Source organism: Passer montanus, unplaced genomic scaffold (genome assembly GCF_014805655.1).
Source record: "Passer montanus isolate IOZ18808 unplaced genomic scaffold, ASM1480565v1 scaffold93, whole genome shotgun sequence".
NCBI classification, from domain to species: Eukaryota; Metazoa; Chordata; class Aves; order Passeriformes; family Passeridae; genus Passer; species Passer montanus.
In genome coordinates, this window is record NW_024374701.1 from 1,190,588 (window position 1) to 1,205,305 (window position 14,718).

The window sequence follows — 14,718 nt, forward strand, 5'->3', positions numbered from 1 at the left end:
GCCCGCGGCCCGCGCCGCCGCCATCTTGCCTCCGGGCGGGCCCAGCGCCGCCATTGGCCGCTGCGCGCGAGGCGTCGCGGCTCCACCAATCGCAGGCGGGCACGGCGGTGACGCGAGAGGAGGGGCGGGGCCTGCTACGCTGGAGGGTGGGAGAGACCATGGTGGGCGCGGGGGGGGGTGCGGGACGGCACCACCCGGCTGCTGCGGGGGGGAATGACATTTTCTGGGATTTTGGGATTTCGGGATTTTGGGATTTCTGCTTTTCCAGGGAATTCGCCGCGCGGTTTCATTCCCGCCCTGCATCTCACTGGCCTGTCGTGTGGCGTTTTAGGTCCGGTGAAGTGGCTGCTTCGGTCTGACACAGGAACTGTTCAGACTTTTAGAATGAAATAAATTAAATAAATTAAAAATTGCCTCCAGGCAGCGTGGCATTTTCTGCACCAGACGCTATTATTTGTCCTCTTTTTATTTATAGTGCATAAAGCCCATAAATAGTGCTCCAGACTGGAGTAACACCTCTCATGTTATTACTATTATTCTCCACCCCACTTACTCCCATATGGAGCACTGAAGAATAATTATTAATGAGTAATTATGCAAATATTCTATTGCATATGCAAATATACTACTGCATATGCAAATGAGGGGGCAAAATCTTTTCCTACTGCCACCTCATAACAAATATCAAACACCTGCAGCACAAAGAACTGCAAAAATAAATTCAAAACAAAAACACATTTATAAAATAGAACAGCATTGGAAGAGTCAAAACCCAAACCCCAGATCCTACCTGGGTGGGATTTCCCCTTCCCCAAACCTTCCTCTGTATTCTTGCATCCACGTGGCCTTGGAAAGCCACACAATGGATGAATTTGCTGCTGTAAATATTTATCTATTTCACAGCACCTTCCTCAGACTGGCTGCAGGGAAATCACCTGAAAATCACTCATTGTTTTTACAGAAATCTGAAACCCAACTCCAGCCCGTGCCTGTTGCTTCTGCACTGTCTGAACCAAGGTCTTGCTTGGCTTTCAGGGCTGAGAGCCAGGTTTTACCCACAAACATGTTCTGGAAAACAAATGCAATTTATTATTGGGTGTTTCCCCGACCCCCCATTCCAGTAACAGATGTTCCAAAAGATCTTACAAAAATCATCAATTCCTGTAGAAACCGTTGGCAATGATGAAGTGCTTGTCCTGCAGGTTTATTTGCACATTTTGCTATATAAAAATGTCACCTCCTTTTACATCTCACAACTTTTCCTTGCACAGAAAATCGCTGTAAACAATTTACTACCAAAAATTCTTCTGCCACTTCAGCCTCCTGTGAAGGAATGAGAAGTTCCTCGGTTTTTGCTCTTTCCACCACTAATAAATAGAAGTCATTAGAGCCAGTTCAGATGTTTTCCTGCTCTCCATGACCTTCCCAAGCACGAAGCTGAGGAAATCTTTGTCCAAGCTGCTTTTCCCCCCAGATTTCCTCCCCAGGTGCTCAGGGTGAGGCTCTGTCCCAGTGCAGCAGCTGCTCACAGCCAGGACAGGATGGAGCTGAGCATCCCAGGGACAGACAAAACATCCTCCAGCTCATCCAGGCTTTGCCTGCAGTGTCATGAAGGTTTTTCTCCTGTAACCACAGTCATTTCTCCTGTCCTCAATGATTTCCTTGCAGCAGCCCCAGCCCAAGCCCCAGCAGGATCTGGGTGCTGCTGGATTGGCAGCAGGGGAGGGGAATTCACCTGGTGCACCCTGGGCTGCTGCACGAGGGAGGCAAAGCCTTGGGCACAAGGCAAGAAAAGCTCTGCAGCACAGGCACCTCAGGATTGTCAGCCTGGAACGTTCCAGGGCAGCCCCAGGCAGGCTGACAGGGCCAGGAGGGCTCAGCCCCTCCTTGCCACATGCCCAGGGCCCAGTTTGACAAACATGGCCCCAGGCAGAGCCACTGGTGTCCCCCAGCTGCAGCTCTTGCATGGCTTTAGTGCTTGCTGTCCCTCTGCCAGGACTTGGCCCCCTGATGCAGTTTTTCTGTGCATGCCATGGGATGACATCCCTGATGAGACCAGTTCACTCTGGATGCTGCAGGGCAGTCAAGCAGAAAGAAAACTTCTGATGCATACACTGGGAATCTGTTTAAAAACTGGAATTACAGATTTCTGTCAGTTTTCTCCTTTCTGCCCACACTGCTGGTTCTCTTCTCTGGTGTCTGGTGGAGATGCCCAGGGCTGGTGTTCTGCCAGCTCATGGTTTAATTTTCCATAACTGCAAAGAGACAAGAAAGGGAGTTTGGCTCTCACAGGAATGGTCTTTATCTCCAAGTAACACTCTGTGCCTCCTGCCCATCCTGCTCTGCTCAGTGAGCTCCAGTTCCAGGCTGAGCCACAGCAGGACTGGGATAAAGGGAGGAGCCCTGGATTCTCACAGCTTCACCTGAAGGGACTGGAACTGAAGTGAGCCCTGTCCTTCCCCCCAAAACTGGCTCAGGGAGGTGGGGACACAGGCAGCACCTTCTGGGGTCTGTCCCAGTGCACAGCCAGGCCTCCCCCAGGGCTGTGAGCCCAAGCTGGGACACTTACTCTGATATTGAATCCCAGCAGGTCACTGATCACTCCTGAGACAGCAGACAGGATGACAACACGTGTGATGTTGTAGATCAGTGGGTTCATGGTCAGCCCATAGAGCCTGAATGGACTGTCCAGCTCCTGCAGTTTTTATCTCTGTGTCTCCTGCCCATCCTGCTCTGCTCAGTGAGCTCCAGTTCCAGGCTGAGCCACAGCAGGACTGGGATAAAGGGAGGAGCCCTGGATTCTCACAGCTTCACCTGAAGGGACTGGAACTGAAGTGAGCCCTGTCCTTCCCCCCAAAACTGGCTCAGGGAGGTGGGGACACAGGCAGCACCTTCTGGGGTCTGTCCCAGTGCACAGCCAGGCCTCCCCCAGGGCTGTGAGCCCAAGCTGGGACACTTACTCTGATATTGAATCCCAGCAGGTCACTGATCACTCCTGAGACAGCAGACAGGATGACAACACGTGTGATGTTGTAGATCAGTGGGTTCATGGTCAGCCCATAGAGCCTGAATGGACTGTCCAGCTCCTGCAGTGACAGGACAAGGCTCCATCAGCACCCAGGAATTCATCCTCTGACTTTCAGCTTAGCTCTGGCACTGCCAGTGTGCCAGAGACATCTCCTGCTGAATGCAAAGGCTCTGCAGCAAGCCCAGAGCCTGACACCCCAGGCTGCAGAATCACCCAGCCCAGACTCTGCTCACTCCTTCCCAAACCTCTCCTGCTGCAGCCTCAGAGCTGCTGGAGGAAAACCAGACTGGAGCAGTCAGGAGAAGCTGTGCCCACCCCAGCCTCTGCTCATCAAGAGTTCCCAGCACTAATTACCCACACTGGCCTTGTGCTGCTCCCTCTCCTGTCACAGCTGCAGCAGCACTGAAAAATCCCCTCTGTGAGCACTAACTCAGAGGCAAGGGAAGGGCAGGGCCACATGGCACTGCCACAACTCCCTGCTGCCAGAAAATCCAGGCATTCAGGCACAGCCCCTCACCTTCAGCAGCTTTGTGGACAGTTTGAGCACATTGTTCACCAGAGAGAGCTGCTCCTTCTTGTTTGGCTTCTTCTCCATCTTCAGGTACAAGTTTATCTGTGACAGACATCACAGGCCAGGGGTTGATTCCAGCCCCCAGCTGATTCCTAACTAAGGGAAATTGGAGCCATTTTTGCAGTCTGCTGTCACTCCTGAGGTAGTGAATTTACCACTGATAACATCATTCTTTTCCACTTGTTTTGGCTAAACACACATGAACCCAGAGACCAAAATAATCTAGAATTTTGGAGTCTGAGTCTGCCCCACCAGGACCAGCTCACCCCCCATGCTGCCCAGTGCTTTGTTGCCTTCTGGCCAACACAAGGGTTGATCCCTACAATTTAAACTGGATTCCAGTATTTAAGCTGGTTTGAAATACAGTAATTATATCCAAACAAAGCACAAAGGCCAGGGGAGAACAAGCTGAAGGGAGCTACCTGCTCAGTGAGCAGGATGGAAATGTTGCTGTATTTCTTGTTGGTCTCAGAGCCCAGAGATGCCAGACGTAGCAGGAAGAGGAGCAGTGCTGCCTCCCACATCAGGAACTCCCAGTTGTAAGCTGCACTCAGAAAGGTTTTGTGACCCTTAAGAACCTGTATGGGGAGAAAACAAAGCACCAAGTGTCACTAAGTGCCTGTTCCTGGGACAAGTGCACAAGCACTGACCTTCTCCTCCTCTGCCCAGCCCTGTGTGCTCTACAGCTCTTCCCAGGAAGTGTAAATCACTCCTGTGATGGGGTTACAGCCAAAGGTCTCATTTCTAACCTGTCTTTAGCTTGGAATTGGATATTTTTTCCTTCTGCTCAGCAAAGGAGCCTTTCCACAATGACGTGCCTTTCCTTGTCCCTCTGGCAGTCTCAGCCAAGCCTTTTGTAGGTGAAAGAAAAGCCTCCAGCACTTGGGAGGCTTCTCCCTACTTTATACACCACAAAGGTTAAAATCTCACCTGGGCACAGCAGATAAAAGCAATTGAAAGAGCCAGCAAAAAGACTGAGGACACCACAACATCCACAGACCTCTGGGGGCCTCGTCTCTGCAGACACAAGGACACAGGGTCAGGGCTGAGTGTGTGCAGCAAAACTCACCACCAACAGCTGGCACTGCCACTGGCACTGCCACTGGCACTGCCACTGGCACCCCCTCTGCAATAACCAAGCCCCAGCTCAGGACTCACCTTCAGGTAGGAGCGAAGGGATAACCAGATCTTGATGTTCTCCACCTTCTTGAGCCTGAAGTGAGGGATTTCATATTTCCTGGCTTTCCGAGCAGATGTGATGTGACTAAAGAGCTTGGCAAACAAAAACCTCTGCAAGTAAAACCCAGAACAATAAATCAGTGGAAAACAGAACAGACTGCTTGGGATTCTTAGTGGTACCTGGCAAAAAGGGTCACTGGGGAAGCTCAGCATGAGACCTGAGTGCTCAACCTCTGTTTTCATAGAAATCCACATTAGTTTGTATTGGGAGGGACCTTAAAGCTCATCTTTTCCAGCCCTTGCCATGGGCAGGGACACCCTCCACTCTCCCAGGTTGCTCCAAGCCCTGTCCAGCCTGGCCTTGAAGACTTCCAGGGATGGGGCAGCCACAGCAGAGAAGGGACACAGTAAGACCTTGGGGACAGGTAAGGGGGGGAACAGGTGAGTCAGGAATGCTGTTGATAGGTATAATTTGGGACTGATCAATAAGAGCCCTCCCAGACTCCCCTCCCTGACCTTGGCAAGGGCTGGGATGAGATGAGCTTTAAGGCCATCATCCCATTTTTACTCCTGCTCTCCAGCTTCCTGAAAGGCACCTTTAAACCCACCTGCTTGTAGGTTCTCTCAGCAACACACATCATGAAGAAAAACATCCAGGTCAAGCACAGCCTTTCCAGGAAGTTGATGGCAGACAGGATGAGCACAGAGGTGCTGACAGGTGCCCCACAGAAGATGTGCAGAAGCTCCACCAGAGAAATGGAGCAGAGCTGCTCCAGGTTATCCGTGCGGAACAATCTGTAGAGGAATGGCAGGAAGGCCAATCCAATGGTGATGATGTTTCCCAGCATTTGATACCCCACTCCTTGCTGGTGGGCATTAACCTGGCAAGCAGGAATAAAAATGGGATGATTAGCTGGGGTTTTCATCAAGGAAAAGGCCTGTTGTGGTAGCACCAAGTCAGGCAAGCAGCTGGTTCCCCTTCCCTTCACAAGAGCCTAAAATAATCCACCCATTTCAGTCCAAACCCAAAACCAATCAGCCAAATAATCAACCCCCCACTTTCAGCACCCTGCAGAGACAATCAGTGATAATTAGCACTTGTCAGTCTTCAAGAGACCTCCTAAATTGGGGGCTAGGCAATTTTTCATAAGAACACATGAGACAACCATCTTTGCAGCTGGGGAGGGACCAGTTCCATAGCACCCATAGTATTTGCAGGTGCAGCTGTTTCCAGGGGTTTGGTGGCTGTGTTCTGAAGTGGGAGGGAGAGGTTGCAATGCCACACAGCCCCCTTACCCTGCTCATGATGATGCCACTGATCTCCAGCACGGACATGTCCACCTTCTTGCAGTCATTCCCCTCCCAGATCAGAGCACTCACTTTGGCAGACGCTGGGCTGGTGTTCTGCAGCCAGAACAGATGGTTCTAGAAAAGAGACAGGAGTGCAAAAGCTGGGTCAGCTCTTTCTGCCTGCTGTAAGTAACACCTTTGCCTAGAGCACATTTGGATGGAGGGGGAAATTCCATTTTGGGTTAAATATTTTGTTTTGGGATATGCAGCCATGCAGAGGGGAGGGATAGACTCGATCATCAATCACTGATAGAATTTTGAGCAATCCAGATTTCCATTGTAACTCTGGCTTCATCCAGGCTGCTCACCTTACACCAACAGCATCTCACGTTTGGGAAGGCAGGGGGAAGAGGGAGAAGAAACCCAGCTCCTGGATGGAAACCCAACCTGCTGGAAGACGTCCTCCTTGGGGTCCCGGCGGGGGTCCCTGCGGGAGCGCTCCTCGCTGTCGCTGGTGCCCGAGGAGCGGCACTCGGGGCCGTGCAGGAGGTCGTCCCACAGCATGTCCTCGGTCTCCGAGTCCTGCCGCGTGCTCTCCGAGTCCCGCCGGCTCCCGCCGCAGCTCCGGGGCCCGCCCAGGCACGGCCTGGGCTCCTGCGGCAGCGGCACGGGTCACACGGCACAGCCCGGCCGCGGCTTGCACGGCCGGCGCCTCCTCCTCCTCATCCTCCTCCTCGTCCTCCTCCTCATCATCGTCCTCCTCATCCTCGTCCTCCTCCTCCCCATCATCCTCCTCCTCCTCATCATCGTCCTCCCTCTCCCCCAGCTTCCCACCATCATCCTCCTCATCCTCCTCCTCCTCATCCTCGTCCTCCTCCTCATCATCCTCCTCCTCCTCATCATCCTCCTCATCATCCTCCTCCTCCCCATCATCCTCCTCCTCATTATCCTCCTCCTCCCTCTCCCCCAGCTTCCCACGGCTTCGAGTGCTCCCAGTTGCACCCACACGGTGGGAATGGTTTAAGACAATGTTTGGGGAAAAAGCACTTCTATACCAGAACTCACACAGAGCCCGTTAATTCCCTACCTCCGTTCCCAACCTACAAAATAAAAACTGATGTACTCATTTTAATATAAAAATGTCATTTTTATGCCTTTTGCATAATCTGTTTTAATATTTCATTTATATTTTGTATTAATATTTGTAACTTGATATTCACATATTAATATTTTATTTTCAGGTAGGGGCAAAAAACCAAAGTAAATGAAGTGACTGAGTGTGTCTCACAGAACAGATTTATTCCTTCATTACAGGAGCTGGACTCGATCCTCGTGGGTCCCTTCCAACTCAGGATAGTCTGTGATTTTAAAATCTAAATTTATTAGCTTAAAAGCTGCAAGCACAGCACTGCCTCCCAACCACAAGAGCGATTGCAGGAGCAATTAGAGGCAGCTTGGACTGTCCTTTGCTGCCAACAGTTACTTATTTGTTTGTTTGTTTGTGGTTTTTTAACAAAGCAGCACAATCAGGATTGTGTACACTGAAGGTTTACAAGGCTGCCAAGCAGCAGGGAGGGAAGAGGTCACAGCTTGCACCTGAGGATTCTGAGCACAATCATTTCATAACTGATGAAATGAGCTTTAAGGCCCCTTCCAGCCCAACCCATCCTCTGGTTCTGTGACCCCTGCCAGGCCTGGGAAAGCTCCTCTCCTGACTTTACAACCATACCTGCCTGTACAATGTGGATTCCAGTTCAGACTCCACAACACTGTCAGAGTCTCTGGCAGCTTTCAGGGCTTGCTTGACCTGCCAAGACCAATGAAAACCACCTCATAATCCACAGCAAAACAAGGTGTGGAGAACAGCACTAATCCCACCTGGGTACCTGTGAGACAGCCTGGTTGAGAGAAACCAGAGGCCTCTTCTTCTTCTCCTCGTAGCTGTTGTCACTGGAAGCCCCTTCCATGCTGGGCCGGAGCAGGATCCTCTGTGCCAGGGCCTCAGCATCCTCAGCATCCTCAGCATCCTCAGCATCCTCAGCATCCTCCTCGCTCGACAGCTCGTCAGAAGCACCGTCCCTGGTGGTGCCATCATCCTGCAAACACACAGCCAAGGCCACACCAAGCACCAGCCTGAGTCCCATCCATCCCCTGGCACAGCCCTCAGTGCCTGCAGAGCCAGCACGTGATCCCCACAGAACAGAATTCTCTTGGCATCAGAGACTTCACAGATATGAACTCCTTCCCACTGCTCTTGTCCTGCCCCAGAGGGAACGAGAGAGAATTTTGGGTGGGTGGATTTGGAGCTGGAAAAGGCAGGAAGAGGAGGATGCAGCAGTGCCTTAGCAGCAGCCTTAAGCCCAGATGTATCTACGAGCTGGGGGGTAACAAACCCAAAATCTGGGGCTGTGCCCCTGCACCAAGCTCTGCCCCATCCAAACTCCTTAACAGAGAGGAGGTGGGATGGCACAGCATGACACAATTCCACACAGGATCCATTCCACATTCTTCATGTGGAGTTGACACACCACTGCCCCAAAGGAAACCAAGAGTAATTCCCAAAATCTTTATGTTTCAAAGCTTTCAACAGAGCTCATAATGCTTTAGCTCTTTCTCTCTCCTCAAGGGATGTCTCAGTCTTGTAAGACAAAATATTTTATGGAACTGCTTTTGAAAATGGCTAATTTATTTAGTCACTATCAGCACTGTCCCTTAACTGAACACCTTGTGATCAGAAGTGTCAACAATTAACAGAGCACTCTGGTAAAACAGACATTCCAGGACTGTGTTTGACCATACTTGGTCAGGTTGGACAGGGATGGAGCACCCTGGGATAGTGCAAGGTGTCCCTGGGTGGAATGAGATGACCTTTAAGACTCCTTCCAACCCAAACCATTCTGGAATTGTATTCTATTAATATGAAAATAAACTACCAGCACCTTTTCAGCTGCTCAGTGAGAGGCAGAAAGGGTTTCTAGGTTAATGCAGGCAAAGATTAACACAAGGAGGGAATATCTTGGATTAGACCAAACCATTCAGTTAAACACCAACACACTTCTGGCACACAAAGAACACTGAAACTGTGATTTCAAAGGATCCCCCCTGGCAGTACCTGATGGCTCTTCTCCTCATCAGAAAGTTTACTTTTCTCTTTGCAGTGCAGCAGCCTGTGCTCAGATCTGGCCTGTCTGGGTTTGATGCCATCACCCACAGCACTCACACCACTTTCTGTCTCAGTCCCTTTCTCAGCTACCAGCTTTACTCCTCTATTCCTAGGAGAGAAAATACAATTAAATGCTTTTATGTCAGAGAAAAACTCTTTGGGGTAAAACAATCTGGTCTTCCCTTGTCACAGGTGCAGCATCAAACAAGATACCTAAGGGATAAATAATTTCCTTTGGCTGACAGGCTTTGTGTACTGAGTCTGTTAAAAGATTTATATCTGCTTCACCCTCACTCAACATGTCTTTTGTAACTCTAATAGTATCTTAAAACTTCTAAATCAAGGGGAAATTTTTCATTATTTTTATTTTTTTTTAAATAAGAGCAATTCAGAAAACAAAAAGTCCTTGTGAAGAGAAAGCACCTGTGAACTGGAAACTCACCATGAAATTCACCTGGGAGAACAGGAGAAAACAATGAAATATTATCCCATACAATCTCTCCTCCTTTTCCTTGAGTTACTTTTAGAGAAGGAAGGTGCCAAAGTGAGACAACTGTCCAAAGCAGAAGGCACAATTGCTTTTGGAAATCACCTAAACCAGCAATACAATCTGAGCACTCTCTCAAACAAGGTCATTTATCTGATAAATAAAAATAAACTCCACCACATTCTGCAGCTCATCCAACACTTGGTTTCACATGATCTAATTTTATACAGGCTAATTTTATATGATCTAATAAGGACATCCTAAATATTCCTGAGGAATCAGCTTCCCACACGACCACAAAAGTTTTAATTCAGAACAAGAGTGACAGGCAGTGGGGATGTCAGTGACAGCACATGCTGTGCCTTCAATCTCCAGGTGCCAGATTGCTCCAGTGTCACGAGCAGCACAAACCCAGCGGGGACCACGCACCTCCTCTGGAAGAGCAGGCTGGACAAATTGGCCAGCAGAGATGCAGCCTGCTCCTCCTTGCTGGCTCTGTCAGAACTCCAGCTGCTGCCATCCACACCCACGGCCTTGCGGAACTTCCTGCGTTTGAAGACAAGGAGGATCAGGCTGGTGTGAGGAGCTGCTTTAAGGTCTTGTTTGAAAGGTCTGAATGAGATTTGAACAGCACCATGGAAACTCAGGCACCATTCCAATGGCTTTTGGGATGCCATGTTCCTGCAGCCATGCAGAGCACTGACTTCCAGACACAAAAATTCTGCCTATGCCCCCAGGACGTCAGGGCATCACTGGGAAAGGAAAAGGGACCAAATCTGGAGGGAATCTTTGCTGCAGCAAGCTGAAGGAGGAAAGCAGGATGCAGTGCCAGCTGTGCCAGCTGTATGCCATGTTCCTGCAGCCATGCAGAGCACTGACTTCCAGACACAAAAATTCTGCCTATGCCCCCAGGACGTCAGGGCATCACTGGGAAAGGAAAAGGGACCAAATCTGGAGGGAATCTTTGCTGCAGCAAGCTGAAGGAGGAAAGCAGGATGCAGTGCCAGCTGTGCCAGCTGTGTGCAGTGCCAGCTGTCCAGCTGTGTGCAGTGCCAGCTGTGTGCAGTGCCAGCAGTGCCAGCTGTGTGCAGTGCCAGCTGTGTGCAGTGCCAGCTGTGCCAGCAGTGCCAGCTGTGTGCAGTGCCAGCTGTGTGCAGTGCCAGCAGTGCCAGCTGTCCAGCTGTGTGCAGTGCCAGCTGTGTGCAGTGCCAGCAGTGCCAGCAGTGCCAGCAGTGCCAGCTGTGTGCAGTGCCAGCTGTGTGCAGTGACAGCTGTGTGCAGTGCCAGCAGTGCCAGCTGTGTGCAGTGCCAGCTGTGTGCAGTGCCAGCTGTGTGCAGTGCCAGCTGTGCCAGCTGTGCCAGCTGTGTGCAGTGCCAGCTGTGTGCAGTGCCAGCTGTGCCAGCTGCGTGCAGTGCCAGCTGTGTGCAGTGCCAGCTGTCCAGCTGTGCGCAGTGCCAGCTGTGTGCAGTGCCAGCTGTGTGCAGTGCCAGCTGTGTGCAGTGCCAGCTGTGTGCAGTGCCAGCTGTGTGCAGTGCCAGCTGTGCGCAGTGCCAGCTGTCCAGCTGTGTGCAGTGCCAGCTGTCCAGCTGTGCAGCTGTGCGCAGTGCCAGCAGTGCCAGCAGTGCCAGCTGTGTGCAGTGCCAGCTGTCCAGCTGTGTGCAGTGCCAGCTGTGTGCAGTGCCAGCTGTCCAGCTGTGTGCAGTGCCAGCTATCCAGCTCCAGCTGTGTGCAGTGCCAGCTGTCCAGCTGTGCGCAGTGCCAGCTGTCCAGCTGTGTGCAGTGCCAGCTGTCCAGCTGTGCGCAGTGCCAGCTGTGTGCAGTGCCAGCTGTCCAGCTGTGCCCCCGGGCCCTGCTGGAGCTCACCTGCGGCGCCGGCTCAGCCCGTTGCTCCCTGCAGCTCTGCTCACCTGCGTGGACACGATCTGGCAGTGAACTGTGCCCAGCAGCAGCATCAGGCACAGGGGTCCCATCACTTCACTGGCACTCACAGCGGGCACCAGGAAGTACAGCACCACTGCTACCACTGCAAAGGGGGACATGGCACCAAGGCAAACATTAATGGGTCTGTCTCAACTCTTTTTACTCTTTTTTTCCTCTGCGTTGTTGTATTATAATTTAATTTCTGCAGTTACTAGTGCCTTGAAATGCACATTAAGCAGGTTCCAGACAAGATCCTCATGCCTTAGATTATGGACTGCAAAATCACAGACTCACTAAGCGTGGCTGAGCCCCCTGAGCCATCGACCCAGCACTGCCAGGGCCACCCCCAACCCGTTCCCCAGGAGCCACATCCATGCTTTCTCTGATGCCCCATTCCTGGCAGTGGAAGGTTCATGGCACAGCCTGTTCCCTCACCTTGCATGACATAGAGCAGCAAGAGCCACATAAAAATCCTCTGGGAGGTGACCTGAATCCACCAGTGGCTGAAGAGGGGGAAGAACACCACCCTCACAATTCCCTTCCTGGTCAGCGACGTCCAGGGGATTTCAGGCTTGGCTTTGGCAAAGGTGGAGCCTTGGAATGAAAGGGGACACGAGCCACCATTAACTGTGAATCCCAGGAGCCCAGCCCTGCCTCGGGCTGAGCAGGGGGTGAGAACAGCCCAGATTTGGGCACCATTCAAAGCCACAGAGCCCCAGCAGCCACGGCACTGCTTGTGTTCTGTCAGAGCTCTGCCTCCGACCCTTCCCTGCCCGCCCAGCACTCCTGCAGAGCCTCCCTGGGCTCCTGCTCTGCTCCCGGTGCCCACCAGCAGGGCAGGCTCTGCTTCCCCCACACAGCGGGGATGCACCTGCAGGATCAGGGCTGGAAAGGGCACACAGGGATCGCCTGCACAGAGCCCCAGCAACCCCACCCCGGGCACCCCGGGAGCGTTCTCCTGGAGCTCTGGCAGCCCCGGGGCCGTGCCCATTCCCTGGGGAGCCTGGGCAGCGCCAGCACCCTCTGAGGGAAGGAGAACCCCTCCTTATCTCCAGCCCACCCCTGCTCTGAGCCATCTCCAGCCGTTCCCTGGTCCCAGGGGAAATGCAGACAAGGGGGAGGAAGAGCGCTGCTCACCGCTGATGAGATCCACGTCGATCAGGTCGGGCTGGATGTGCCCCTTCTTCTTCGGCTTGTTCTTGAAGCCCTGCGGGGCGGAACACACGGTGAGATAGCGGCGAGGGGCGCGGCGGGGCCGCTCTCCCAGCTCCTGCTGCCGGTACCTTCATCTGGGTCTGCTCCACGGCCTTCTCCCACATCTGCTGGTCGTAGGCCCCGATCTGCGGGGAGAGGAGGCTGAGGGCACGGCCGGGCCCGCGCCCGCCCGCCCCGCGCCGCACTCACCTTCTTCTGGTACCATGAAATGGCATCGCGGCAGGCCATGGGGAGCGGCGGGGCCGCACCGGGCCCGACACCGGCACCGGGCCCAGCACCGGCACCGGGACCGGGCCCGCTCCCGTTACCCTGGAAACCGCCCGGCGCTCGACTGCCTCCGCCTGCCGCGCCCCCACACCCACGCAGGCAGCGCCAGCCGAGCGCCGAGCGCCGCCCCCAGCCCCCCCGAGGATCAGACGAGGCCAGGCGGGTAAAGGACAAAATCAGACTTTTGTTTATTAAAAAAATACTTTACAGGAAAAAAATTCTATGCATTCCGCGGGACTATTTTACAAAGAAATAGCTTAACAGTTTGACACTGGTGTACAGTCAGCTACCGAGAGCGCGGGGCCGCCCCACACGCGCGAATGTCAATAAATACACTAAGGCCGCACAAAGCAAACAGTCGTCCAGGCAATTGTACACGTCCTCTGGAGGCAGAGCCCTCAGATAAATTAAAACCACAGAGAAAAAAAAAATAATAATCGTAGCTGCCAATCAAATCAAATGAAACCACGAAACGGCAATACAGGAGTGGGTATCTTTACATGTTGTACAGAGGTGGGGAGGAGCGGCTGGGGGGCTCGGAGCCCAGGGCAGGGACAGGGAGCCATCCCCCGGGTGTTTGGGGTGCTCGGAGCCCAGAGCAGGGACAGAGCGGGCTGGGGGGGACAGGGAGCTGTGCCCTGGCTGTTGGGGTGTCCTGTGCCCTGCTCTGAGCCCACAGCAGGGACAGAGATAGCCCTGGGGGACAGGGAGCCATCCCCCAGGTGTTGGGGTGCCCTGTGCCCTGCTCTGAGCCCACAGCAGGCACAGGGAGCCGTGCCCTGGGTGTTGGGGTGTCCTGTGCCCTGCTCCGAGCCCACAGCAGGGACAGAGCCAGCTCTTGGGGACAGGGAGCCGTGCCCCGGGTGTTGGGGGGCCCTGTGCCCAGCTCTGAGCCCACAGCAGGCACAGGGAGCCATGCCCCAGGTGTTGGGGTGCCCTGTGCCCTGCTCCAGGCCCACAGCAGGCACAGGGAGCCGTGCCCCCGGTGCTGTGCCAGCCCCCAGGCTGCCCAGGCTCGGCCTGGGAGCCGCAGAGCCCAGCTCAGCGCAGCCCAAAGCTGCTCTGACAAAGCAAAGCCGCAGAGCACAGCCCAGCCCTGTGGAAAGTGTCCCTCAGCATCCCCTGGGGACAGCTGGGGGTGCCCCTGCTCCTGGAGCTGCCCTGCAGGAGAGGGGGAAGCAGAGCAGCCCCAGCCCACCTCCAGCACAGCTTCAGCCCTGGCATCTTTTAGTCACCAGCACTTGGTTTAAAGTCCAGCCTAAGCCTCAGCTCTGTGTCACAGAGTGACAGCTGTCCCCAGCACAAAGCTGGAGTGTTTCCTACCTGACACACAGCACAGAGCAGGCCCTCCCAAAGGGAGCACTGAGGAGGGGCAGAACTGACCAGCACATTTCTATTTAGGAACTGTTCTGTGTCTGCATTTCACTGACAGTAACAAAGTTAAGGTGTTGGAATGGACCTTAAAAATCATCCAGCCAGGCTGCCCAGCCTGGCTTTGAAAACCCCCCAGGCTGGGGCAGCCACAGCCTCCCTGGGCAGCCAGATCCTCACCAGCCAGCACATTTCTGCCTCATCTCTCCTCTTTATTTGTACCCAT

The 14,718-nt window shown here is 53.3% G+C and overlaps 1 protein-coding gene across 2 annotated transcripts; it reads right to left on the reverse strand.

The window, feature by feature from the left end:
- Nucleotides 1-1,066: 1,066 nt before the first annotated feature.
- Nucleotides 1,067-13,803, reverse strand: PHTF1 (putative homeodomain transcription factor 1). 2 transcript variants are annotated; one of them, XM_039695886.1, is made up of 18 exons: nt 13,044-13,803; nt 12,923-12,979; nt 12,777-12,846; nt 12,075-12,233; nt 11,583-11,742; nt 10,148-10,264; nt 9,181-9,340; nt 7,955-8,164; nt 7,798-7,875; nt 6,516-6,722; nt 6,075-6,203; nt 5,387-5,659; nt 4,758-4,889; nt 4,530-4,616; nt 4,022-4,177; nt 3,546-3,641; nt 2,961-3,086; nt 1,067-2,255 (listed from the first exon to the last, which is right to left on the reverse strand). In XM_039695886.1, exons 1-18 carry the CDS (start codon nt 13,080-13,082, stop codon nt 2,235-2,237), a joined length of 2,277 nt encoding a protein of 758 aa, XP_039551820.1. In that variant the 5' UTR covers nt 13,083-13,803; the 3' UTR covers nt 1,067-2,234. The 2 variants fall into 2 exon arrangements, with proteins under 2 accessions (XP_039551820.1, XP_039551821.1); XM_039695887.1 differs by lacking the exons at nt 1,067-2,255; nt 2,961-3,086 and having other exon boundaries at nt 3,575-3,695.
- Between the last annotated feature and the right edge of the window lie 915 nt (nt 13,804-14,718).